This window comes from Vigna angularis, chromosome 4, assembly GCF_016808095.1.
Source record: "Vigna angularis cultivar LongXiaoDou No.4 chromosome 4, ASM1680809v1, whole genome shotgun sequence".
NCBI classification, from domain to species: domain Eukaryota; kingdom Viridiplantae; phylum Streptophyta; class Magnoliopsida; order Fabales; family Fabaceae; genus Vigna; species Vigna angularis.
Window position 1 is genome coordinate 12227932 of NC_068973.1, and position 25712 is coordinate 12253643.

At 30.9% G+C, this 25712-nt stretch overlaps 2 protein-coding genes across 2 annotated transcripts; one reads left to right on the plus strand and one right to left on the minus strand.

Moving 5' to 3' along the window:
- The first annotated feature begins 5534 nt into the window (after positions 1-5534).
- Positions 5535-10787, plus strand: LOC108330743 (uncharacterized). The gene is made up of 7 exons (XM_017565269.2): positions 5535-6161; positions 6284-6370; positions 6629-6844; positions 7446-7610; positions 7803-7856; positions 8066-8212; positions 10276-10787. The coding sequence occupies exons 1-7, from the start codon at positions 5805-5807 to the stop codon at positions 10651-10653; spliced, it is 1404 nt and encodes a 467-aa protein (XP_017420758.1). The 5' UTR covers positions 5535-5804; the 3' UTR covers positions 10654-10787.
- A 5802-nt stretch (positions 10788-16589) lies between these two features.
- On the minus strand, positions 16590-21248 carry LOC108329931 (arginine-specific demethylase JMJ20). Its single transcript, XM_017564318.2, has 9 exons — positions 21000-21248; positions 20630-20809; positions 19886-20048; positions 19649-19766; positions 19241-19310; positions 19073-19153; positions 18459-18515; positions 18247-18358; positions 16590-17885 (listed from the first exon to the last, which is right to left on the minus strand). Exons 1-9 carry the CDS (start codon positions 21207-21209, stop codon positions 17428-17430), a joined length of 1449 nt encoding a protein of 482 aa, XP_017419807.1. The 5' UTR covers positions 21210-21248; the 3' UTR covers positions 16590-17427.
- Between the last annotated feature and the right edge of the window lie 4464 nt (positions 21249-25712).

Sequence of the window (25712 nt, forward strand, 5' to 3'; positions counted from 1 at the left end):
TAATTCTATTATTTGATTTATGTCGTTAACATACGATGTAATTATTATTTTTATCTTATTATATCAATTTGTTAATTATCAACTTGTTCTTTTCCTCTTCATTTTCTTTTAACTCATGAATTAATCCGTTTTTGGAGACAAAATAAATAAGTTAACCAATAATTTGAAGGAAAAAACAAATTGACCGACGAGTTGAAGACAAAAAAAAAGAAATTATCATATAATTCAATTAAAAAAAACTTAAATTAAAATAAATATTTTAAATATCCGATATAACAAAAGATTTAATAAAAACTCAATTAAAAATACTCAAATTTACTAACTATTTAAATGTTCAGCATTATGGGCTTTTTATGGAATATGCAGTCCAACATAAAGACATTCTTTATGTTCTTAATTTATGTAGTTTATTCAAAGTCCATTCAATCTTTTGGTTAAATTGATGTGGTTAGCTTAGGTAACTTTTTCCTATTTGGATAATATGACACATGCGTAATTATGGTAGATGTAAAAGCTTTATGCAAATTGACTTTGCTATTCAAATGATAAAGAAATATGTTTTTTTTTTTTTGGAAATTCATCTAAAAAATCTACGCATAACAAGATTTTGTGGTGTTGGATCTTTAAATCTTCAAGTTCTTTGACTACTTCCTATGACTTATTGAATCAAAGTAAATATGGGTGGTATTATAAATAATTGTTTTGGATGTTGAAAGTCTCGTATAATTTAGAAATAAAGTCAATTTACAGTATATAAATAGGTATTAACCTTATCTTACATATCGGTTTTATGAAATTAAATTGAATTTAAATTCAGTTTTTAACTTCTAAATATTTTTAGAAGTAGTAAAGTAAAATATATTAGTATTTTTTTTATTTTTGTGTACATAATTATATTAATTGTAGAGTTTATGGGGTTATTTTAAGGATAAAACATGTATGGAATATTAATTTCAGAAAGATTTGGATGGAATGTGATTCTTGTTTGATGTGTTAGACTTTCTCTTTTAATTTGTTTGTCTTGGATTAAGAGGAAAATGGAGACAATACTTATACTATTGTAATTTTAAGTTTCTCATATTTTTTGATAGGTAATCATAATATAAATAAATTGACTGTTTTGTCTTTAGTAAATACATAAGGTTATAATTGGTACTCTAACTTATCATTAATTATAAGTTTAGATTTTTTTTTTTTCCGTAATAGGTTTCATCTTTCTATATTTAGAATTGTATAACTTTTTGAAAATTTTGATTTGTTTATTCACATGGATTGGTTTGGTCTCCTATCCTTATGTTTCTTTGTTTCTTTTATTTACTTTAATAAACTTTATGTGATAACAAATCATATATATATATACACACTTTGGAGTATCAATTTAAATAAGATGTCAAAGTAAATAATGATATTTAGTATCGGCATAAGTTTTATAAAAAAATAAATAATTTTTCATAATTAATGTTATCGATAAAAACCTAAGTTATTCAAATCTCTTAGTTTTAATAAGAAAACTTGTTTTAATATATTTGAAAATCTTCTATTGTTTCAAAATCAATAGTAATTTATAAGTATTTATCTCCCATAACCTATATAGATATAGTATAAAAGGTATAATGTAAAAAGTCATAAATATTTTAGCAATGATGTTACAAAATATTAAAAAAAATCCAAGGAACATTTATTAATTGAATAATTTATTGGGGTGGAGGGGTAGTAAGAATGATGATGGCATAGTGGATATAATTATTAGGCATGGCCCATAACATATTTTGGCAATCTTTATTTATTGAAAATATTTCTTGGGCCGTATATTGCAATTAATTATAAGAGCAGAACAAAAAGTAAAAGCTGATAAACGCAGGGCAGAAGACCCAGACAACATTCCGCAACTCAGAATACCATCACCACTCACACAACAATTGCTTCGATTTATTCACCATAAAATGCATATCATCTCTAACAACAATATTTATGTTCATATAATGTATTCACCAACCTTTGCAAACTCATTAATTCCTAATTCCACTCTACTACTCTCCATCTACATTACTACTACATCTTTATATTCAATTTATTGTACTTGTATTAACCAAATGCAACTCTAATTCATTTATTAAAGTAGTTTACTAAAATATGATTTAAAAATAAGTTAAACATGTCTCTAGTATTTAAATTTGGAAACAACATTAAAATTTGTTCATATATTAAATTTTAATATATTTTGATTAATAAATTAAAAAATAAAATAATATAATTTTTTTAAGCGTTAAATATGTCTTTCGTCCCTTAAGTATCACACGATTTTGGGTTTAGTCCCTACTCGAAACTTTGATGGCTTTTAATCCTTATAGTTTTGAAACTATTACTACTAATCCTTAAAATTGGATGGCGTTAAATTGTCTTTCACGTGGCAAACGGCAAACCCATGTTTCATATCACCTCCCGTGCCACGTTTAGTGCTTCTTTCTGTCTTCATCAATGGACCAGTTTCTCTTCAAACCATAGAAAGTCAACGGCATTCAAACACAAAACCTCTTCGTCGCCATTTCCAAAACCTTTCCCATAAAGAAAGTCGAAACGTTTCTCTATGAGTTGGATTCCATACATTGTACATGTAAAGTGGTTCAGCTTCAGCTATGAGGATGCCATTGGAGCACCCCGCATAATTTTCCCATGGGCACCTTGGCAGTTTTCTGAAGAAGGGTCTACACCAGCACCCAAAGGGCATGTATGCATATGAAGTTTCGATGGAGCCACTTCGAGCAACGTGTCTACGGTATTTCTCAGCGTTTTGGTTAAACCTCCCCCATTTCATTCACAATTCCTCTCAGTGGGTTTGATTTGGTGTGATAATTACCGCATGCTCCTCTTCTATCTCTTCTTATTGTTATCTCTTCAACTTCAACCTTCACGGATATAAAAAAAAAAAACTTTTTGGTTGGAAATAACTTAAAGTACCAACTGGGTTTTGTGCAACTTTTCTCTTTTGCCTGGTGGAAATAGCTTAAAGTACCAAACTTTATGCGCCCTGAGGGGTGGACTGGTGAGAGAAATTTTGGGGTTTGCTTCAATTTCGCTTTGCAGTTGAAGATTCATGGTGGGTGCTTGGTGCTTCAGTTTTTTGAATCTTCTGTTCAAGCTCGTGTTTGCCTTGAATCCTCAAGAAGCACTAAACGTGGTACGGGAGGTGGCATGAAACGTGGGTTTGCCGTTCGCCACGTCAAAGACAATTTAACGCTATCTAATTTTAGGGATTAGCAGTAATAGTTTCAAAACTATAAGAACTAAAAGCCATCAAAGTTTCGAGTAGGGACTAAACCCAAAATCGTGTAATACTTAAAGGGACGAAAAACATATTTAACCCTTTTTTTAATTCAAAATATTAATTTCCTTTTACATGTTAAATGTTGTTTTAGGTTGGTATTCAAATTAAACGTATCAAATCCGTGTAAATAGTTTAAATATTAGTTTGAATCATTATTCGATTAGTAAAAAAGATATTAAAAAAATTGGGTTAAAAAAATTATATTTTTTTTTAAATTTAAGATTAAACTATATCAAAATTTTAAACAAAAATAAATTTCAACTTTTGTATTAAAATTTAAAAATTAAAAACATATAATAAAAAAAATTGTTATTAAGAAACGTGTCTTAGTAATCAAGGATTATATAACACTTAGACATTGACCATATCAATAAAAAAATTCAAATAATAAGTGTCATAATATATTTAATTAAGATAAATTCTAAATTATAAAAATGCAATTTAAAGCTAATTCAACGTCTTAAAACTAATATAGTAATATAAGATTTATAACTATAACTATATATATATATATATATATATATATATATATATATATATATATATATATATATCTATATATTTGATGTGAGATATTGATCTAAATTTTTCAGAAATATAATTAAACATTGTTTTTAAGTACTTATATTTCAATATCATGACAAGTTTTTCACTGATGCAATAACCATATAAAAGAGCAATGACAAATATAAAAACAAAAAAAATGAAACTTATAATGAAAAGAAAAAAAACTTTGAATTCCTTTATTACATGCGTAGGAAAATTCATATATATAGTAAAACTTTTTTTCTTTTAGAATATTATACATAAATTTAAAAGAAGTAGTTCGATTTTTTTTTATAATTAGAAATTTAGGTTCATTTTAAGTTGAGATACAGACAAAAGATAAAAGAAATATTTTATTTCAAAATAGGTATGATTTAGTAGGATATTAGTTGAGAATGAAATAACATCTAAATAGTTTCTGGTTACAAAAATTAAACTTCACTTTTATTCATTTGATCTTTTACACAATTAAGACAGAATATTTAAGTTTGACAGTAAAAACTATTTAAGACAAACATAAAATCTTGTTGAAGTGAAAAATTATATTCATTTAAGAATTTCCATCTAAACTATTTAATTCCACTTGAAATCATCAGTACAAATATGTTTCACAAAACATGCTTATCTTACTCAAACAAGATATTTAGCTACTGAAATGAGCTTTTAATTAGTCTAAAAGCTCTACCCACTCACTAAATATTGTATTTAGTTTTCAAAATAATGAAATGAATGTCTTAATATTTTTTTTAATGATTTTGTCATCTATTTAGTTTTAAAAAAGATTCAGTTGGTCTTATAAATATTATTTTTCATTTTTCTATCAAATCAATCATTTAAAAATATAAAATACTGTTTGGGTATTTTAATAATTCTACATAGTAAAAAATAATCTATTACAATTTTCTCCTTCAATCTTTTAACATACCTTTCAATAATAAAATCGTAATAAAGTCAAATTTCAAAATAAACAGCAACTTAGATATAATTGATTATAATAATATCATCTCTTTTACAAAATGAAAATAATATCTCACTTATTATTGTGACTGTTTTGTTTTAATTCTCCACAAAGATTAACATGATGCATAAATTTTTTAAGAATTATTTGGGTGTCAAATTTTCAAGACTAATGCAATGAGATGCTACTATTTTTTAAAAGAAATTATTGTAGCTAAGAGAATCAATAAAAGGAGTTGGTTTTCTTTAAAATAGACACAAAATAAAAATAAATAAATCATTGACCTTATTTTTAAGTAGAAAAAATTATTTGTGAATTACGTTATACTATGTTATTATAAAAGGGATTTATTTTAAAAGTATATGGTTTTATGTTGCTATTTTTTAATCCATCCATAAATGAAACGAATGCAATGCAATACTCGAGGATAATAATTTTATCAAATGATTCATAACTCTAGATTTTAGAAAATAAAGAACCATTATTTTTTTAACATAATTTCTTTTCATTATAATGATATGTGAATACCAAATATATATGTTGAAGAACACCAAGAACAAAACTACAGAAAATCAGTTCTTTGGTAGACTTTGAAGTTAAGAAAAAAAAATAGCTGTGTTAAATTTCAACTGATATAGTAAATCTAAATTGTAAAATTGTACTTTATTTATTTCTATTTCTACATATATGGTGTGGAGAAGAAGAGCTGGAAGAGAAGATCAAAGATGGAAGTACAACCCCACCATTGGGATCTATATTATAAACTTGTTTCTGAATTTTTATGGTGTGGGCATGGAGGCATAAATTTGGTTCAGAAAACTACACTTTCTCTCTCTCTATCTCTTTCTCTCTCTCTCTCTCTCTCTCACCAGCTGTGGCAGTAGTTATAAACAACTTGAAAAGGAGAAGGCAGTGAACAAACTTTGAGTTCTTCTGAGCAGTTTGGTTCTTCTTCAGTCACAATTGTGTGTAGTTATGGGCAAGAAAAGACATTCAGAACATAGCAATGATCCATTTTTTGTTGCAGCTCACAACAGAACAAGACAACAACCTCAATGCACACAACCAGACAATGATGGTGTCCCAGAAGAGACATGTGCACAACAAAACCATTCTCCAAAATTGGCTTCTTTCACTTCCCAAAATGCTCAACTTTTCATAACTATACCTTCTTTTGTTGCCTTGCTGCTCCTTGTTTCTTCAATTGCCCCAGCAATGTGCCACCCCCTGCAGGGTAACCACACTTTTAGGCCACACCATGAGCTCCTCAACTTGAGGAGAGTCAGAGCTCACTTGAAGAACATTAACAAGCCTCCTGTCAAGACAATTCAGGCATGTTCCTTTTTTGATCCAAGCTTGTGGTGACTGATGACAGTGACACTGTTATTTATTTTCCTTTTTGATTCTCTTGTTTAGTGATGTTTTGGGGTTTTGTTTTTGTTATTTTGTTGCAGAGTCCAGACGGTGATTTGATAGATTGTGTGTTATCTCACCAGCAACCTGCTTTTGACCATCCAAAGCTTAGAAATCACACACTGTTGGTAATTTTTCCCAACGGCCTTGCTTTTGGCTTCTTTTGTACATAACAAGAGTTAATTCTGTTTAACCAATTCACCTCACATTACTCTTTTTCCAAACATTTGATTCAACTGCATGTTCTTGAATTCAATACACAATATAGTGGTTGCTTTGAGATTTGAGCTTGAACCAAGCATAGTGGGATTTCTGTGTGGTTATGCTGTTTGTTTTGTTGTTCTCTGAATGATTGAAAGTTTTAACTCAGACATTGAATTTTGCAGGATCCACCAGAGAGGCCAAGGGGAAAAAACCATACCAAAGTAGATAGGGAAAGTGAGAGCTTTCAGCTGTGGAGTGATTCTGGTGAAACATGCCCAGATGGAACTGTACCAATCAGAAGAACAACAGAGGAGGATATTCTCAGAGCAAGTTCTATCCGAAGATTTGGAAGAAAACCAAGAGCTGTACGGAGAGACTCATCTGGCAGTGATCATGAGGTCTGTGATTTGACCAAAAAACACTGACATTTCCACTCCACAACAAACATTTGACACAGTTTTTCAAGTGTTATTTTTTATCTCTAACCAAAACCAAACCCTTATCCAAATAGTTTCTGTAATAAAAGTTTACATTAAAGTTTCTGCAAATCGTGTATATTATGAATCTCTAATCCTAATTATACAAAAGACAGTCTTTTACTTTCAAAAGGGAATCTTTTTTTCTTCTTTTTCATTTCTTGTTGCACAGTGCATTAATTCATGAATAGGGTTCTTTCATTTCCCGCTATTTTCCACCTCATAAAGAAAAAGAGAGACACTGCTTTTCCGTATTTGTCTACAGTTTGAACATGAGTTCCAAAAACAGCAGGGAACAGACAGTGAATGGACACCACTAGTAAAAGTTTGCTTCTTGCTTGCACCAAAAAGTAAAATCAAAATCATGACATGGATGAGGAGGCTCTCCTTGTTGCTTTCTTGGTTATTGGATACCAAGCATTTGCCTTTCTCAACCAAAATTAACTAAAAAAAATACCCTTTTGCTTGCTCAATGAATTGAAGCACTTGTTCACTGACATGTACCTTAATTTCTGAATTGCAGCATGCTGTTGTTTTCGTAAATGGGGATCAATACTATGGAGCAAGGGCAAGCATAAACGTGTGGGCACCAAGTGTGAGTGATGAATTTGAATTCAGCTTATCACAAATGTGGGTTATTGCTGGGTCCTTTGGCAAAGATCTGAATACCATAGAAGCTGGTTGGCAGGTATGTCCCTACTCTCTTAAATGATCACTGTGATGAACAGATATCTTACTTCTCATGCATTGTTTTTCAATCTTCTTTCTTTTGTTAAGTAATTATTATGGCAAATGCATTCTTTTTTACTTTTTTTCTGTAATAACTTTAGGCTAATAAGTAACAAGAATCCATGCTTTTCCTTTTTTGATCTTCCTTCAGGTGAGTCCACAACTGTATGGAGACAACTATCCAAGGTTCTTCACTTATTGGACAGTGAGTATCACACATTCAGATGCCTACCTTTTCTGAATGTGAATTCTTTCTTGAATTTTTGTTCTATTGTTTCAGTCAGTCTTCAAAATAAATAAATATATATTTTTTGAAAGCTTATCAAAATAATAGAAAAATATTTCAAGGGAGAATATAATATTTTTTTTCTTCTTTTTACCTTTGATCTCACTCATATACATGTTGTGTAACAGACTGATGCATATCAAACAACTGGGTGCTACAATTTACTCTGTTCTGGCTTTATTCAGACCAACAATAGGGTAGCAATAGGAGCAGCAATCTCCCCAAGATCTGCTTACAACAGAAGACAGTTTGATATTAGCTTAATGATTTGGAAGGTGAGTTTTTTTTTTTTTGTCTTTGAATTAATCAATGTTTAGTTTCTTATGCAGATTCTAGAATAATAAAACCATAATGATCACTATTGAATATTCATCACTTTAATACTTTAATTAATTTATTTTAGTCAAACTCAAACACTAAATTAAAGAACCTTTTTAGTATTATTTACAAGAAATAATATCACTTAAAGTTGAAATTGATGGGTTGTTCTATTCTTCTTCTATTCAATTCAACAACAACTAGGGACAAAAAAGCAATAATCTCTTTTCTTTGCTTAATTCACAAGGTTTACTTAATTAATGATTTGAAAGTTGTTTGTTCTTTTTTTCTACCAATACATCTTAGGTAGCTTGTTTAAATAACTCCAAGGAACTATAATATGGTCAAGCAATAGCTTAATTGCTAATTTTTCACACAAATAATATATTGTTCTATTTTTTTTTTCCAAACAGCATAATGTAGATTTTATTTACATAAATAATATTTTTTATTATGCTAGTTTAAAATTCGATTATCAAGAAACTGAATTTTAAAAATATTTTTAGTGTTTCTAACAAAAAATAAATCAAAAACACATTAATAAAAGAAAAGCTTAGAATTTTATTTTTCAAAAACAAACTAGCACAGGAAAAAGTATATTATTTGCCTAAATGAAATATACAATGTACCATCTTAAAAAAAAAGGGACAGTGTGGCATTTGTGTGAAAAATTTTGTGTAATTAATTATTTTTTTCTGTTTTTTTTTTCTTTAGACTTTGTGTAAATTGTTATTGTTATTTAAAATGGAAGATTCCATTAGTTACCTCGATGGGGGTTGAGTTTATCAATGTCTTGTCCTTTCCTTTCCTTTTATAAAGCTATGTATCTCATGCCTAATTTGCTTTTAATATTGTGGTCTTACCCAAGAAGCAAAAGCTACACACTTTACCATGATGCTTCTTTTTCTGGTTCCTACTTTTATCCAATAATGTCAATAATTATAAACTAGAATAGTTTAACCTATGATATAGCATTAACCAATGTAGTTCACTTCACAGTTTTATCGTGCTTGCTACTCCACGTAGGTTTTCCTCAATGTGTTGCTCCTAAGGGAGCACTAATGGTTACTTAAAGCTAAAGATTTTGTGTAACAAAAAGAATAAGACCCACGTATAAACTAGGGTTGACATATTTTTTAAAAATAAAAGTAATGTTATTTTGTTGAAAAATATCATTTATCATTATTTATATATTAAACCATTTTATTTAAAGACTAAAATCAGTTTTATTAGTGTGACTTCAATTTTAAAAATATATTTGTTTTTTTGAGATTTAAATTACTTTTCAATATATTTTTATTTCGTTAAGTCTGTTTTTATACCCCTAATTTAAAATTACTATTTACTATTCTAAGTTGAAGGTTAAATATGAAAAATCATTTCAATTAAACATATAACAACTACTTACTTAAAGTAAAATGAAATTTGGTGAAAATACTTTTTCATTTTGAAAAATAGATGCTTTTAGAAATCTACGTTGTTTTAGTTTTGTGGTTTAGCTACCCGACAAAGATATTTTTGTCACTTCCCATGTAAAAAGAAAGGATGGATCCAAACTAAAGTAACACTGCCCCAATGGAAAATTGTTTCCTTAAGCCATTTTTTCTTTGTATATTGATTCTCTTCTCATTAAATGTACCCACCAAAGTTATTAGAAAGCTTTGCAATTCATTCAGTGAAAATTAGACACTTTATTGCATTTCTAAACAAATAGCTTTGTTCATTTGTTTTTAATCAATTATTTTTCTAAATAATGAATTTTTAGTCTCAAAGATCACGTTAGAACAATATATTCAACAACACAAATATCATTATGATAGACTTTAATCTGACTTTGATACCATGTTAAAAATTAGATTTTATTTAACTAAACTTTACACAGGAGACTTATAAAGGTAAGATTTATACCTACTTTGTATACTATAAATTAACATTATAACATACAATTATATATATTATAAATTTATCTTACTTTTAATCTATTTAATAATTTTTATGTGGAAATAATTTTTGTGCATAGGATCCAAAGCATGGACATTGGTGGTTGGAGTTTGGATCAGGTGTACTAGTGGGATATTGGCCAGCAAACATGTTCAGTCACTTGAGGAGTCATGCAAGCATGGTGCAATTTGGAGGAGAAATAGTGAACAGTCGTTCAAGGGGTTACCACACTGCCACACAAATGGGAAGTGGCCATTTTGCCGATGAAGGGTTCAGAAAAGCAGCATACTTTAGAAACTTGCAAGTGGTTGATTGGGACAATAGCTTGCTTCCTCTTAGAAACATTCATCATTTGGCTGATCATTCCAATTGCTACAACATAAGGCAAGGAACCAGCAATGTTTGGGGAACTTACTTTTACTACGGTGGCCCTGGAAGAAATGTCAGATGCCCATGAACAAATAATCAAAATACCATGCAATACAGATTAGAGTTTTCTCTCTCCTCTATCTGTCTATCTTGTTCCATTTTTTTTATATTGGATTATTAATTTGTTCCTTATATATATTTGCCTTTGCTCTTTTGGGTCTATACATAAAACTTGTATAAAAAAAAGAGTAATGGTTTCTTTAAAGAGATTTAAAAGAAAAATTATGTGTCAATAAGATCTAAGATCTAAGTCAGACTCACTTTAGTAACATTACATGATTCAAAATGTGCTTACTTTGAAAATATCATTTTGGTTCTCAAAATTAGCGAAGAACCTTCAATGCCTTGCATGCATATTTTGGGTAGCATAGGTGACATGAATTTTCCGTTGTCTTGAAACAAAACCCTATGCGAAGTGTGGAGTATTTTACTGTGGATGCTTCCATCATTAGTGGCATTGCATGTGATGTAACAATAAAAAAAAACGATGAGCATCTTCAAGACTTGCATATGAAGCTTCCATGCTTTGTTTTTCGAATTTCAAACCCTAAACTCTAAAGAAATGAAAAGAAAATTATACTCTCTCCATTGCACAATGCTACTGTGGTGTATAATAATAGTATTCATTATTATTATTATTATTATTATTATTATTATTATTATTATTATTATTATTATTATTATTATTATTATTATTATTATTATTAATAGAAGTAGTAATAATAAAGAAATCATACTTATTTCTTCTACAATTATATCGAATAATATACTTGCATTTGTTGTAGTTTTAAAATAACATTTAATTTAGTTTATAATTTTAACAAATCGGTATTTATACCTTATATAATTTTTAAATAAAGATCCATCTCCCTCGTATTTTTTAATAAATGATATTCATATGAGATTTTTAATAAAATGACACACTTTTCTTATTTTATTTTTTAAAAAATTATCTTTATTTATAAGAAAAACTGTAAAGACTATGAAATTCAGAGAAAGTGGAGGAAGACAGGTGTATGCAGCTGAGAGGACTGATCGGTTTTGACGGTAGTATATAAACGAAAGTTTTAAAAATTAGTGCCACTCTCTGCATGCAACTCTTCTCTCCAAACTTCTGAGTTTTATTTTCTCCTCCTTCTCTCTACAAATTCTTTTTAGAAATTCTCACTTTTTTTTAACTGATCATCAAGCAGGTCGTGCCTGAGCTTTCTTGGTGTCAAGAGTTTCTCTTTTCACCAATCAAGTTGTTGTTTTGGAGTTGGTAAGTTCAATTCCCTCGTCCTTTGAGGTTCCTACATTTTCTAGTACATGCAAGCACTGTTCAGCTTGCATGTATTCATCAACTACTCCTCTAAATCTGTTTTTTGTCTTTGATCCTCTGGTTGGTTCCTTTTCACCGATTAGAAATTTGTAGGCTGCCTTAGAAGTTAGTTACTTGCGGGTTAGGCAGGACTATGGAAGTGTAGAATTTGTCAGGTTCATTCGAGGTAAGGGAAGCTAAAATAATTTAACTTGTATTTTTATATGTTTGAAATGAATTGTATGATTGATTGAAATGCATGTTGAATTTCTGTTTTCGATTGAATGTGAGGACTGAACTCTGTGAACTGGATTTGGGGAGTATTATGCAGAAAAAGTGTTCGGCCAGTGTCAATTTGAGGAAGTGAGAGAGTGAAAATGAGAGTTTGAGGTTAGGAGTGATTTTTGGTAGTGAGGTGAGTTTGAACAAGTGCATTGTGACCTATTAGAATCATTAAGTTGGCTAAAATGTATAAAAGTGGTAAATTCTGGTGTTCTTCGTAATTCAACAGAATTTTGCATAATTATGCAGAACGCGAAGTGTGAACAGTTGACTGTTCGGTCTTGGTAGAGCGTTCGGTCTTATACTAGCAGTCATGCTAGTGTTAGCGCTCGATCTTATACTAACATTTATGTTAGTGTTAGCGCTCGGTCTTATACTAGCATTTATGCTAGTGTTAGTGCTCGGTCTTATACTAGAACGTATGTTAGTGTTAGCGCTCGGTCTTATACTAGTAGTTATGCTAGTGTTAGCGCTCGGTCTTATACTAGCATTCGGTTTAGTCTTGGTATTCAACTTAGTTTTAGTACTCAATTTTAATATAGTGTTAGACTTTTCCTAGTAGTCGGCCTTCGTCAGTGTTCGGTAAATTGTTATAGACTGTTCGGTCTCAAAAGTTCACAGGGTTTTTAGTCTTATGAGTGAGTATATGATTGGTGAATGACATGCTACGTTAATTGATGAGGAATTATGTTTTCAAGTAATGTGGAAGAGAACTCCAAGGAGAAATGTCTCGTGGATGGTATTTGAATTGTAAAGTATAAATGTGGGTATCGTGCTAAGCTGGCGTTTATCCTGATAGTCTGTGATTACTCATTCTCAAGTAGAGAGGAGTAACTCATGTGTGAGAATGACAGGAGGTCCTTTAACCTCAGGGTATCGAGGTAATCTTCACTGGACTAACATTGTGGGGTAGCTTGATGAGGGGCTTGCTGTTTCACCACAAGTGCAGGAATGCCTGTAGCTACACATTCATATAATCCGGATGGTCAAGTCAGGTGTTCGGTCTATGAATGAATTATGGTGTTCGGTCTATGCATGAGTATAGTGTTCGGTCATAACTACTTGAGTATTCGGTTTGTATATGATTGCTTGTATTTGGTTTTGGTATGTTGTAGTGTTCGGTCTTGCATTGTTTGGACTTGTGTGAAATGTATGTATGTGTATACAATTAAATTACATTAGCTTATCCTTGTTTTCTGTTTTTGTCCATGTTTCCTGTTCGGTTCTTCTTTTGCAATGATCATCCTGTGGATGTGAGCAGTTGGAGAGGAGTGTTCGTTGGAGCAGGCGTTGGATGTCGAGGATCCTGCTTTTTAGATTAGAACCGTTCGTTATACCTTTAATCATAGTTTTGTATTAATCGTTCGGTCGTAACTTTACCTTTGTAATAATCGTTCGGTTATGTACATAAGTTTGTAGTAGTATAAGAACTTTTTTAAAATTTTAAATTTTATGGTTATTTTTTAATAACTGTAAGGTTAACTTTATTTCCAATAATTGTTTTACTATATTATTATATGATAACTTTTTTATATAGTTTTATGGTATATTTTTGGGATTTACAAAAACTATTTAATTTCTATATTTTTAATTTTCATTTTTAATTTTCATATTTTTTAGGTTTTAGTATCTTTAAAAAATAAAATGTAGAAATTAGTCCTTTAAAAATACCACTGTTTATTTTAGTCCTTTAGAAAATACATTTCCTTCAAGATAAGAACATTTTTAGCCTGACTTACTTACAAAATGTATCTCTTTCTAAACTTGTTTATATAGTGTTTGCATAGCTATATCTAGAAGTGTAATACTCTTTTCGTTTTTTAAGTATCATTTTACGAAAATAAACAAATAAAAAACATTTTTTCAATGTTAATAAAACATTAATTAAGCTAAATATGCTAATCTAAAAATAACGTATTTTATTCATTTAAAGTAAATAAATAACTTTTTAAAATATATTCACTAGCGTCAATAATCGAAAAAAAAAACTCAATGTCGTAATGTATATATGCATAATAAACTTTTAACATGTTAAATGTTTCATAATAATGAACCATCATCTTTTGAGGAAATATAGATAGTGAAAAAGAGATAAAGGAACGAGGGAGTGCACAATAAACATAGAGGAGAAGAAAAAAACAGTAAAGAGTAAAACAAAGTTATAGAGATATTTTGTAACTTCTTATATCCAACTTGAATACATCTTTTACAGTAACTAAGAGGTGTACTGTAGAGTGTTCATCCGGGATTATGTTTGCCTATATGGTTGGAACAGGATGCAGATTTGGCATATTTGATGTGGATGATTGGTTGGAGGGAGGTGAAAGCATATATATGATCTCTTTTTTAGAATTTCATATTTTTTGGTTGCTTATTTTTCTACAACTTTTTAAAAATGTGTGGACACATAAACACATGTTTATTCAAATATTTAATAATGTGTATGATATTTTTTTGTTTAAATTAGTGATGATAATAAGTTGAGTCAGATATATATATAATTTATAGTCACTATTCGATTTGTAATAGAAAACCTGATTTATTACCTGTTTCATTCTTGTCACATATCCATTTTTGGGTTCTTTAAAATTTGCGAGTTTATGAATTTTTTTTTATAAATTTTTTAAAATAAAATTTAAATAAAATTACAAAAATATAAAAAGTAATGTAAATTAAATTAATATAAGTTAAATTTTAATTTTAATTAAATTGAAATTAATAAATATAAATTAAATTTTAATTTTAATTAAATTTAACCTAATAAAATATAAATAAAATTTTAATTTTAATATTAATATTTTGTGAGTAATAGATACCCACAAGCATGTGTAGTATGATATCTGCATTCGACCCATTTATAAGCAGGTATTAAATTATTCGTTATCCTTTACTTGCGGGTTCCTATTTGAAAGATTTTATCTACGGACACGGGTATCTTTGTCATCCATAGTTTCGATTACCTTTTCCTTGTATAAAGAAAAAGATGTGCATATTTCTAAAAAAATTATTATTTTGTTGATCTTGAGGAGTAAGGAAGCATTTAAATAGAAGACAATTCCGCTTGGTAAATGGTTCTATAAATTTACTTTTTAATAGGACATGAAATTGATACACCTTTATCTTTAGATATTATATTCGTCCTCGAACCACACCGTACTGGGAGAGGCTAGGCTCTGATACCATCTGTAACGTCCTGGCAACTCACAGGGACCATCGACTGCCCCCATAGATCACCACCAGGCTTTCCAGTGTGCTTTGTCCTCACTCGCACACTTTTCGGGAAAACTTCCAAAAGGTCACCCATCCCAGAATTACTCCAAGCTAAGCACACTTAACCATGGAGTTCTTATGAGTCAGGCTACCGAAAAGCAAATGCATTTGGTGATATGAGTAGTCAAATCAATTCCTTTAAGCTATCCTTCAACTGTATAGTCCCATACCTACACAGTCTCCAGATCCCTCTCATTCCGGTGTATGTTCGATTCGTCCATGTACCCCTTCCACCCGAAGCTGCCAGGAGTCGCTCCTTGTCTGTGCCCTCTGCACCATGCCTCTTGCACCGGCGTCACTCCCCGCCCTCGTCAGTGCCCGAATGTCACACTTACTGATCTAATATGAGAAATTGCCCATACTTATTCAAATTGTAAGGACCAAAATTGTTTACAAATTAATCAAATTGAACAAATTTTACAAAAAAAAATTGATTACTTTAAAGACAAAAAAAAAACTCGAAGATCAATTTGAATAAAAGCGACAAATATAAGAATCAAAACAGATATTAAATCTTTTTTAAAAAGACGGAAGCTTGTGTAACGTTAAAAAAAATTGTATCAATAACAACATTTTAGGATGTGTTAGTATAATTTACTTTTTCAAGACACTTGCCAACTTAATAGAATTTATACAAGATATTGATGTTGAATTGTATAGAATTATTTTTTCTCACCAGAAAAATCGTCCACAAAATATGATATATAGAAATAGTAAGGTTAATTTTTATCAACAAAAAATAGTAAAGTTAAGGATCATTATCAATGTATTCATTATTTTCTAAAAAATATACTTATTCATTTTTTAATTTGATTTTTATATTAGGTTTTCTTCTACCATTTCTTCAAGGCATAATTATACTATCAAATATTAAAAATATAATCCACAATATTTAAAAGATATAATTTGACTATAACATACATATTTAACTCAATTGTTTCCTTTTTCTCCATGTTTAAATTTCACGCAAACCAATTATTTTTTACCACTTGCTAATGAAATTATCTAGTGTCGGATATATATATATATATATATATATATATATATATATATATATATATATATATAAAACTTCCAGGATAAGATTTTCAATCATTCATTTTAGTTCTATATCTAGAAATGGTAAGACATCCATCCAATCATAAGAAAATTTTAGTATATTCCAATTAAATTACATATATAAAAAACCAACAGATATACAGCAAAAAGGCTCAAGAGGGAAGGTGTCTAGTGTCCACAACTCCCACGATCTGTGGCGAAAGGTACACGTTCTGGGTAAGAAACCTATTGCCCAACCTTCACACAACTACGACGAGAGCCAATTGCAAAAGTAAATTGATGACAATAATACAATATCCCTAAAAAATCATATCATCTGCTGCTAAATAAATTTGCCAGAGTCAAAAGTCAATCTTTTCTAAGGCACAACTATGGGACATGAAGGGCCCACAGCTGTAACAGAAGGTATTGGTTTCTAAACAGCCAGAGAAGAAAGCAAGGAACAAGTATAAGTAAGAAAGAATAGAAAGACAAAAAGGGTGACCCAATGGAGCCTAAAATGAGGGATTAGTAAGACAAGCCAGTTAGAGTAAAGATAAGTGACGAGTAAAGCTTACTTAAACAAGGACCACTAGTCCCAAATGGTAGGTCAAGTGGAATAAGACAAGGGTTTGTATTTGACAGTTTGCTAGTTCTTGCCCACTTGTCTGAAGGTAGATGTAAATTCCTCTAAGCACTGAGTCTAGAAACTTTCCCTTTTTTTCTTGCTTTGGGCTTAAGGAACCATCCCCTCTCCCAAAATTTTCACAAAAAAAACTATGACAAGTGCCAATTGGGTGATAACTTTCTTGTCTCGTGAGAGTAAAAGCAATGAGATGCAATTGTTAGACTGGAGTAGCTGGTCCCAACTTCAAGTGCAATCAGTTGTGAAAATGAATTTCAAAAGGCCATTCAAGTGTCACGAAGTACAGATGGCTCCTCTTCTGCAACTACATTGTCTATAAATTGAATAAGATCTTCAGGTGTGTAGATCTGAGATGTGTATGATTTCGAATCACTGAAGTCCACCAAATCACTCATTGTAGAGCTCTCGAAATCAGAGACCAAGTGAGATTGCTCATGTACCATGGCATATGTTCTTCCTACATGCATGCATAATTTGGAAAATCTAGGATCTTCAAATGCTTTGATAATATCCACAACGCAATTATGATTTCCTTCTAGAGCACGTACGTGTTTCATCTCTGAAGCGGTCTTCCTTAAACACCCAAGATTCATGGATAAATGCTGAGCTATTGTTGAAGAACTTCCAGTAGTACTTCCATATCTTCTATTTATATAACGAAGCAACACTAAGTTGGCCACGGTGAAGTATGACATGAAAGTAAAGAAGTCATAAAAGTTCATCCCTGATTTAAGAGAAAAGTCAGTTTAACTTGTATGACCAGCTTAAGCATTTTATATATTTAAATGTAGTTTCTATCAAAGTTAGTAGTACAAAACTTATGCCGTGGTTAGTCAATTGCACAATGAGCATTATAACTTCAAGAAAATATAGTAATTGAGATTAAATAAAGTAGTGAAATGTGTATTAAAAGAATACATGCCCTTTATTCATTGTTGATCATCAGAAGACTCTTTAACAGTTAACAAATCAAACCTAGGATGACCACTTTTTTTTTTGTTCTAAGATATCATCATTAATTTGCCCCCAATAGCATACAAAAATTCATGACACATGGTAGGAAAAAGCAATCAGGTATGTTGCACCTGTGTTAGCAGCAAGATTGCGCTGGCATAGACCTTCAAAATCATCACATATATCCTTGATGTCTTCTATGTAGTCCTTGGCCTCATTGTAGTCCCTTAAAAGTAAATTCCACTGTCATGGCATGAAAAAGTCATGAGATAAACTTAGTTGAATCATATTTAGCCTTGAGCTTGGCTCTCAAATATTTATTTCATTGCATTACTCAAATTACCACCCAGGAAAGGTTATAAGCGTTGAACCAGTTGTGGTTTATAGATATCGTATCCTCCTGAAAGCACAATATACATCATCAAATGATTAAATCATGTCAAATATCACAGTTAAAATCATCTAACGATAAAGTTGATGTAACATAACAAAAAACTAATTTTGTTATGGAAATAAAGGTTTTCAAAAGCTATTTGTGCCAATTGTGTTTTTTTCCAGCTTATAAGCTAGTGTGTGTGTGTGTGTGTTTTGTTCAACTTATGATATTGTTATCAATTTCCCCAGAGAACTTTTAAAATAAATGATCATTTTAATTAATCATTTCTGAACAATGACCTAATGCAATCACTCAACTAGCAATGAATTTTTTTATGATTCATAGTGATTCACCATATGCCAGTGATTCTATTAGTGAACTCCTGGAAACCAGCAAACTACATATTTTCATTACCAGCTCCGCTGAGCTGTCTAGCTTCCCTGAGAATTAAATGTACCAGAGATCAACCACAAGTTCCATTTAGAATACAGAAGTTTCATCTTTAAAGGGACTGCAGGATTTCCTTTCAAAATCATGGAGAAATAACAAAACAGCAATACAGATAGTGCGCAAGAATATACCAAATTATGAACTTGATGATACCATCCGCTGGGAACAAATATAATTTCACCAGCATCTTGTGTGCATTCCAACCAGATAGCCTGCATACATATACAGAGCCATTGAAGGCTGAAGAACAAAAGTCTAATTGAAAACAGCAAGATTGATGACAAAATGTAGAAAGTTACCCTGCTAAAACCAGGAAATTTCGAGTTTGATACTTCGTCAAAGATATTATATACACAATTTTTCATATTCCTGAATCAAAGTTGAAAAGAACTTAGTTTTGACAACTAAGAAGAAAGACCAACACATCAAAACACGCCCAACCCACCTCTGAAGAACAGCACAAACGCAAGAAATCAAGAATGATAATTTCATACATACAGAGTGAACCCAAATAAAGTACGAAAGTGGCAAGAATGATCGAATGTTGATTTCCAAGAAGAAAAGGTTTGCTGAAGGTGGTCTTCATAGTAAATCACAGTTGATGGATAGTTTTAAAATTGACACATCTAACTAGATTTTGTTATCAGTGTCCCCAAATTCTTGTCCGGAAAAATGCCATTAATATCTATTTTGTACTGAATGCATGCCTGTCAAATATAAGATGACACTGGGAAGGATCTAGAAAAAGCCATCTCTTCTTTCCACAGACATTTGACGACCAGCTATAAGACCTGAAAACATCAGCATGAAGAGGAGTCCAAGATCCTGCCAGATAATTGAAAGCAAGAGGTTACTTGTCGGTTTTTCATCGCTCGGTAAAGGGAAATACAGTATGATCTGATATGCATTGTTGCTAGAAGAATTTATTACACCTACAATCACACCTTTCACCCCTATGTAAACAAAACGATAGTCAGAGCAACATATTTCCTCATTCGGTTGCTGTGTGTCAGAATCAATATGGATTTTGAAGTTGTCAAGATACAGATTGAGCCAGTCATCACAAAAGAACCTTGGAGTCTCATATGCTACATACTCAGGATACTCCTACCAGAGTGAGAAAAGAGAAAATTACTAAGAACAACATCATCTATACTAAAAATAGAATAAAACTTGACAGGTATTGCCTAACAAGAGGACTCTCAATGCAAAAGAATTAAGTAATCCAGTCATTTATTAAATTTGATTTGTTTCTTGCCGATGGTATATGTATTTTTATCTAAATAAGGCACATGCTTAAAAATTGATTACACAGGGATCTCGCACAGCAGCAATAGCAAAATGAACACCTAAAAATTCCATACATGATTAGATTTCAGGTAAAGCAACAATACCAATAGAAAATTATCTGCATATAAGCGTTCACAGAACCAAAAGTGAATGGGAATGTTAATCCGTTGACTTCTGTAGTCCACAATGCACAACCACCCTGCTTCCCAGGTTCATGCATCATTCAGATTGATGATATAAATGATGTCATTATGGGAAAAGAGACAACGTAAAGCGCCTTAACTGTTCCAGTGAGTTTTGTGCCCCATAAAAATGGAGGAAACGAGTTCTTGCATTCACATATTCATGAATCAAAACTCTTAATCAAAAGAGAAGTAAATAAAGGCTAAAAGGTATACCTTTACAAAATGCCAATCCTTCAAATACGGTATAGATACAGAGGCACCATTACTTGAACAAGTTTCATTATTACATTGAACAGCAGAAGCCTCCTCGAGAAGGCAACGCGCTATAAAATCGGAGACCAACATCTCCTCTCTTTTCTGATCAGTGAATTCTCTTGTGTCACAATCAGCAACCTTCATTCCACAAAATTTTCAGAGATTACCAGGAATCACACTCTTAAATAATCATGGTAAATTTTCAGTAAACTCAATCACCATCCAACAATAGAAATCAGACACAAGTGTTCAAAACATCATAACTAAAGAACTTCCTTCAATTAAACATTGATTGGGTATATTTTATTGCATTGTATAAAGAATATACCTGAACTTTAGAAGCTCCAAAATGAGTTGAGAAAAATTGAAAGTTGGGTTGGGAATGAAGTGTGACCCAATCAGTGTGAGCTCTCCAATGGTCCATTAGCCCAGTGAGTACAACGGGTTTGTTCTTCTCCATATATCTATCCACAAATTCAATGTAACTCAGTTCCTTCCCATTTACCCTCTCTATTTCTCCCTTTATATTGATACCCATACCCTCTCACCCTTCAAAATCTGTTTTTGCTTTGGTTCCCAGGAGAATCACCAAGAAGAAGTGGAAGAAGAGTTCCAGATATTATATAAAACTGGCCAACTGAGCCTTCTGCCAATGGGCTTAAACGCTATTGCTTCCTGCGCCCCCATAATTACTAATTGAACCTCTACACACCACCCATCATTACAGTTTCTACTGCTCCTTCACATTATTGAGTAGCATAATAGTACAAGTACTCACATAAGATAAGATGAAAATAAAAGGAACAAAAAATATATTAAATAAAAAAATATAATTTTATTAAAGAAAAAAATAACATACCCTCCTCACTTTATTTTCAAATAAATTAATGACAATACTTTTTTTGAAATAGAAAAATAAATACAAGGAAAATATTAAAGGAGAAACTCACCCGAGAAACTAAATATGTGTCATGATTTTTTTTTCTCCAACTCTAAAGCAAGAGGCAATAAAAAGAATAAGTCTTTGGAATGTATTTGTCAGAAAACACTGAACTCTTTTTATAACATGTAAAGTGTAACGATTCAGATAAGTTTTCACTGAACAGGAATTTCTCAAGGTAAGTTTCCACCAATGTGGAATTTCTCTTCCCACCTTTCACCACTTAAAGATTTTGATCAAAGTAAACAAATTTTCACATTATGCTTTATTATTTTTCATCATATTACTTATTATTCTCATAGGTCTTAGTAGGACTTAATCCACATAATGTACTTGTTTTCTTACTATTTCAAAAATTAATTACAAAATATTTTAGATAAAAAAATCATAATGCAGAAAATATTATATTATAAAATTTATTGTCAAAAGGATACATATTCTAAAAGTTTATCCGATGGAAAAATTGCATTGTCAATGAAAAACATTACCGTCTTTATCCCATAAGAATCAACTTACTTGTTAGGGGAGCTTAAATCCTTTATATTTTATTTTTTGATGATGAACAATTAAATTATCATTAATTGTTTTTTGTAAAACAAATGACATAACAAATATTTATATTTTTATCATGTGTTAGATGATTGAAGCTATTAATGTTAAATGAATCAAGCTTACAACATATTGATAATCTCATTTCGGGTATATATAATCGATTAAACTAGGTATATAACACGTTAAGATTTAGCCAGATCACTTAGAAAGCTAATAGGGGCAAACTGTTATGTTATAATCGATTATATAGGTCGCATAACCGATTAAAACAGAAAAAATAAACATAATTTGTTATACAAGTGAGATAGTCTATTATGGATGAAAATTGGATAGACAATATGGCTAGGTGTTTAAATAATCGATTAAAACAGAGAAATAGTCTAATCCATTACATAAATAGCCTAATTTGTTAATATTGTTGAATGGATCAATAATAGGCTTAAGTGTTTAAATAATCGATTATAAACATAGGATAATCGATTAGAACGGAGAAAAAACATAACTAATTATGCAATTAACATAATTGATTATAATGCGATAAGATTTGAAAATCTTATATATATGTGACTTGAAACCTATTTCAATAACATTACAATTTTCAAATACTAATATTCTCATTGAGCTTTGATTACAGGTGGTTTCAAGAGACGTTCTTGGAGGATCTATACTACATTGGTTGATTACCCATCAAGATTCTTTCAAGACTTTGTGTTAAAGGTTCTTATTCAATCTGCACTTGAGGAGTGTGTGTTAGAGATCAGGTTCTTCATAAAAAAATTTTGTATTGTACCTATGCGGGTTTGTTAGGGGGTTAAGGGTTGTGATTGCTCTTGGTTATTGTAAGAGATTGAGATTGTTCATCTCTTGTGTTGCTATATTAATTTTGAGTAGTGAGAGAAGTGCATTGAGAGGGTTGTCTCTGTATTTTTGTATACTCAATCAATTATAGTGGATTCCCTTCAACTAACGTTGTTGAAGGAAGATTGGACGTAGGCTTTTAATAGCCAGACCAATATAGGTTTTTGTGTTGATCTTTCTCTACTCTTTCTCTACTTGTTGATTCATTACTATTTGTTTATTGATTTCAAGAAAGCCAATAACTCATAAATATTTTGAAAAGATCATTAAAAAGGGTTAATCCAATTCACCCCCTCTTGGCTTGAGATATAAAGCCTTTCTTTTCTTATAGTACTAACAAAGAAAGAAGAGTAACACAAGGATACACAAGATATAATGTGGAAAACTTCAAACCTGGAGAAAAACCATTGTTGTTGTCTAATGATAACTAGATAATAACAATATGTGAAAATTTGTACCACACATAGACAACACTCACCAACCCTTTGACCCCAAGTACATCCACACTCTCTAAAGCAAGAATTTAACTACACCTCACAACACTTCATTACAATAGTATAAGAAAAACCAAAACTCAAGCTTAAAGTACCTTAGCATGACTAAAACCTGCAGACCACCAAAGCTCTTTGTGCGTGAGATCTTCAACGCAATATTACAAAAGCTAGATAGCCACAACGCTCCCTCCCGCATCATTAGAAAACCAAACCTCACCAAATCGTCTAGCCACCTCATGCATCACCGGGAATTGCAACATCACCATTCAAATGTTTTCTAGACTAAAATTTTTAATGAACTAAAATCATAAACAATGTCTAAGAAAAGAAAGTGTCTTTCTTTGAAATCATCTAATAGTCTATATGAGTAACAAGCTAGTGTCTTATGAAAAGAAAAAGTCTATCTCTTTTATAACATTGAGGCTAAAAGAAATTTTTATTCAATACAAGTGTTATCTTAAGCAAAGCGTTATAAAGAATGAATCGTCTAATGAATGATCACTAAACGTTATAGGCTTTGAAGAAGTGTATAATGTTTATACCATCCTATGATTATACATGTTGTATATTTTACCAAACGATGCATTTATGAATGACATAATAAATGATAAGATGTCTTGAACACGCAATATAGTATAACGCTTATCAACATTCAAAATATATATTTAATACATGTACGATAAAGTTCTTTGATTCTTATATACTTTATTTTTGATATCCGTGCAGATCACTAACGCAGAAAAATATGATCAAAATCATTGCACCCAAGAAAAAGACGTTGTGAGAGAATAAGAACATTCTAGGAATGTTTCTCTTGAAATCTTTTGCTTTGTCATATCGTATAAGCTCAATTTACTTAAGGTTATGACAAAGCTATGACCCCAACAAAAAAAGAGTAAAGTTTGACTTCACACTTGAAGGCTACTTGCTCTCCTAAAGTCAACTTCCTTGTCTAACGATCATCTTTCAAGAAAAGCTATATATAGACGAAAGTTTGAAGAGAATACAAGAATGATAACACAAGAAGGATAATATAAGAAATATATAATAGTAAACTCAAGCTTGCTGCGCTCATATATTATCTGAAGAATATATTTCTTTTGAGAGAAAAATCTTAGCAAATCACAAAACTCTTTTTACTGCTTATATTCTCTCTTTGGGAGTTATCATCTCTACCTTTGCTCTTAACACTATTTTGTGTTGTAAGTTCTAAAGATATTTTAAAACACTTGTCTAAACGTGTTGTCTAGGGATGAGAGTGGTTAGAATACTTGTAAACTATGAGTGGTTAAACTTGCAGTAGTCGTGTTGACTAGGTGAACTAGAAGTGGTAAGAATACTTATTGTAGACTTGGAGATGTAAACCTCGTGTAATCTTTGTAAAAGATTAGTGGAACCTCTTAAGGAAGAACTCAATCTAACTTAGGTTTAGTGAACCAGTGTAAAAATTGTGTTTTATTGCTTTACTTTCTTTAAAAGCTTTTATAAAGCTTTTTTGAAACATAAGCTTTTTTGAAACATCATTGTCTGAACATATCTCTATTTGTTAATCTTTTGAAAACCCATCAAACGTCATTTGTGAAAAGTTTTAAAAATATTATTCACTCCTTTCTAGTGTTTTTTTATGTTTTTAATCGGAGTTTGTTGATTTGGGTAGGGATTCGAAGTTAGAGTTTTCAAAAGTTCAAATGATGTAGGAAATGAGCGTCGATGAATGCTCACACGGAGCACCAAAGATGTTTTGGGCAAGATTCGTGATAGTCAATTTGATGAATTCGTAGTTTTCGATAGGGAACTGTCTTATTCAGGGGAGCCACTGACAAAAAAATCAAAACTTTCAGATGTTAATCTGGGTATGGATTCTTTAGAGGGTTGTGTAGTAGTTCAATCACTGAAAGGGGAAGAGGATATAGGGAATTGCGAGAGGAATATGGTTTCTGAAGCAGAAAAAGCTTCAAACTGTTTTGCCAAAATTTTAGAAACTGTAGTTGAGAATAGTCTAGAGGAAATGAATGTGTTTGATGTGTTAAGAGTTTTTTCATGTATTAGTAATGAAGAGGAAAAAAAATATGGATAACATTAGTTTGTTGGAAGTGGGCGAAGCTTGTGGAGTCACTTTTCCTCGACCAAGGTGGTGGTCAAAAAACTTTGACCCATAAAAATTAGGTTAGGAAAACTGTGAAACTGTAATATTTAA

Excerpts from the sequence above, each read along its gene's own strand:
- LOC108330743 (XM_017565269.2), top strand. The coding sequence starts at position 5,805 with ATGGGCAAGAAAAGACATTCAGAACATAGCAATGATCCATTTTTTGTT. Across the intron at positions 7,611-7,802 it reads CCATAGAAGCTGGTTGGCAG|GTGAGTCCACAACTGTATGG; the intron begins GTATGTCCCTAC and ends ATCTTCCTTCAG. Across the intron at positions 7,857-8,065 it reads GGTTCTTCACTTATTGGACA|ACTGATGCATATCAAACAAC; the intron begins GTGAGTATCACA and ends GTTGTGTAACAG.
- LOC108329931 (XM_017564318.2), bottom strand. The coding sequence starts at position 21,209 with ATGGGTATCAATATAAAGGGAGAAATAGAGAGGGTAAATGGGAAGGAA. Across the intron at positions 20,049-20,629 it reads AGGATTGGCATTTTGTAAAG|GAGTATCCTGAGTATGTAGC; the intron begins GTATACCTTTTA and ends TCACTCTGGTAG. Across the intron at positions 18,516-19,072 it reads ATCATCAAGTTCATAATTTG|GAGGATACGATATCTATAAA; the intron begins GTATATTCTTGC and ends TTGTGCTTTCAG.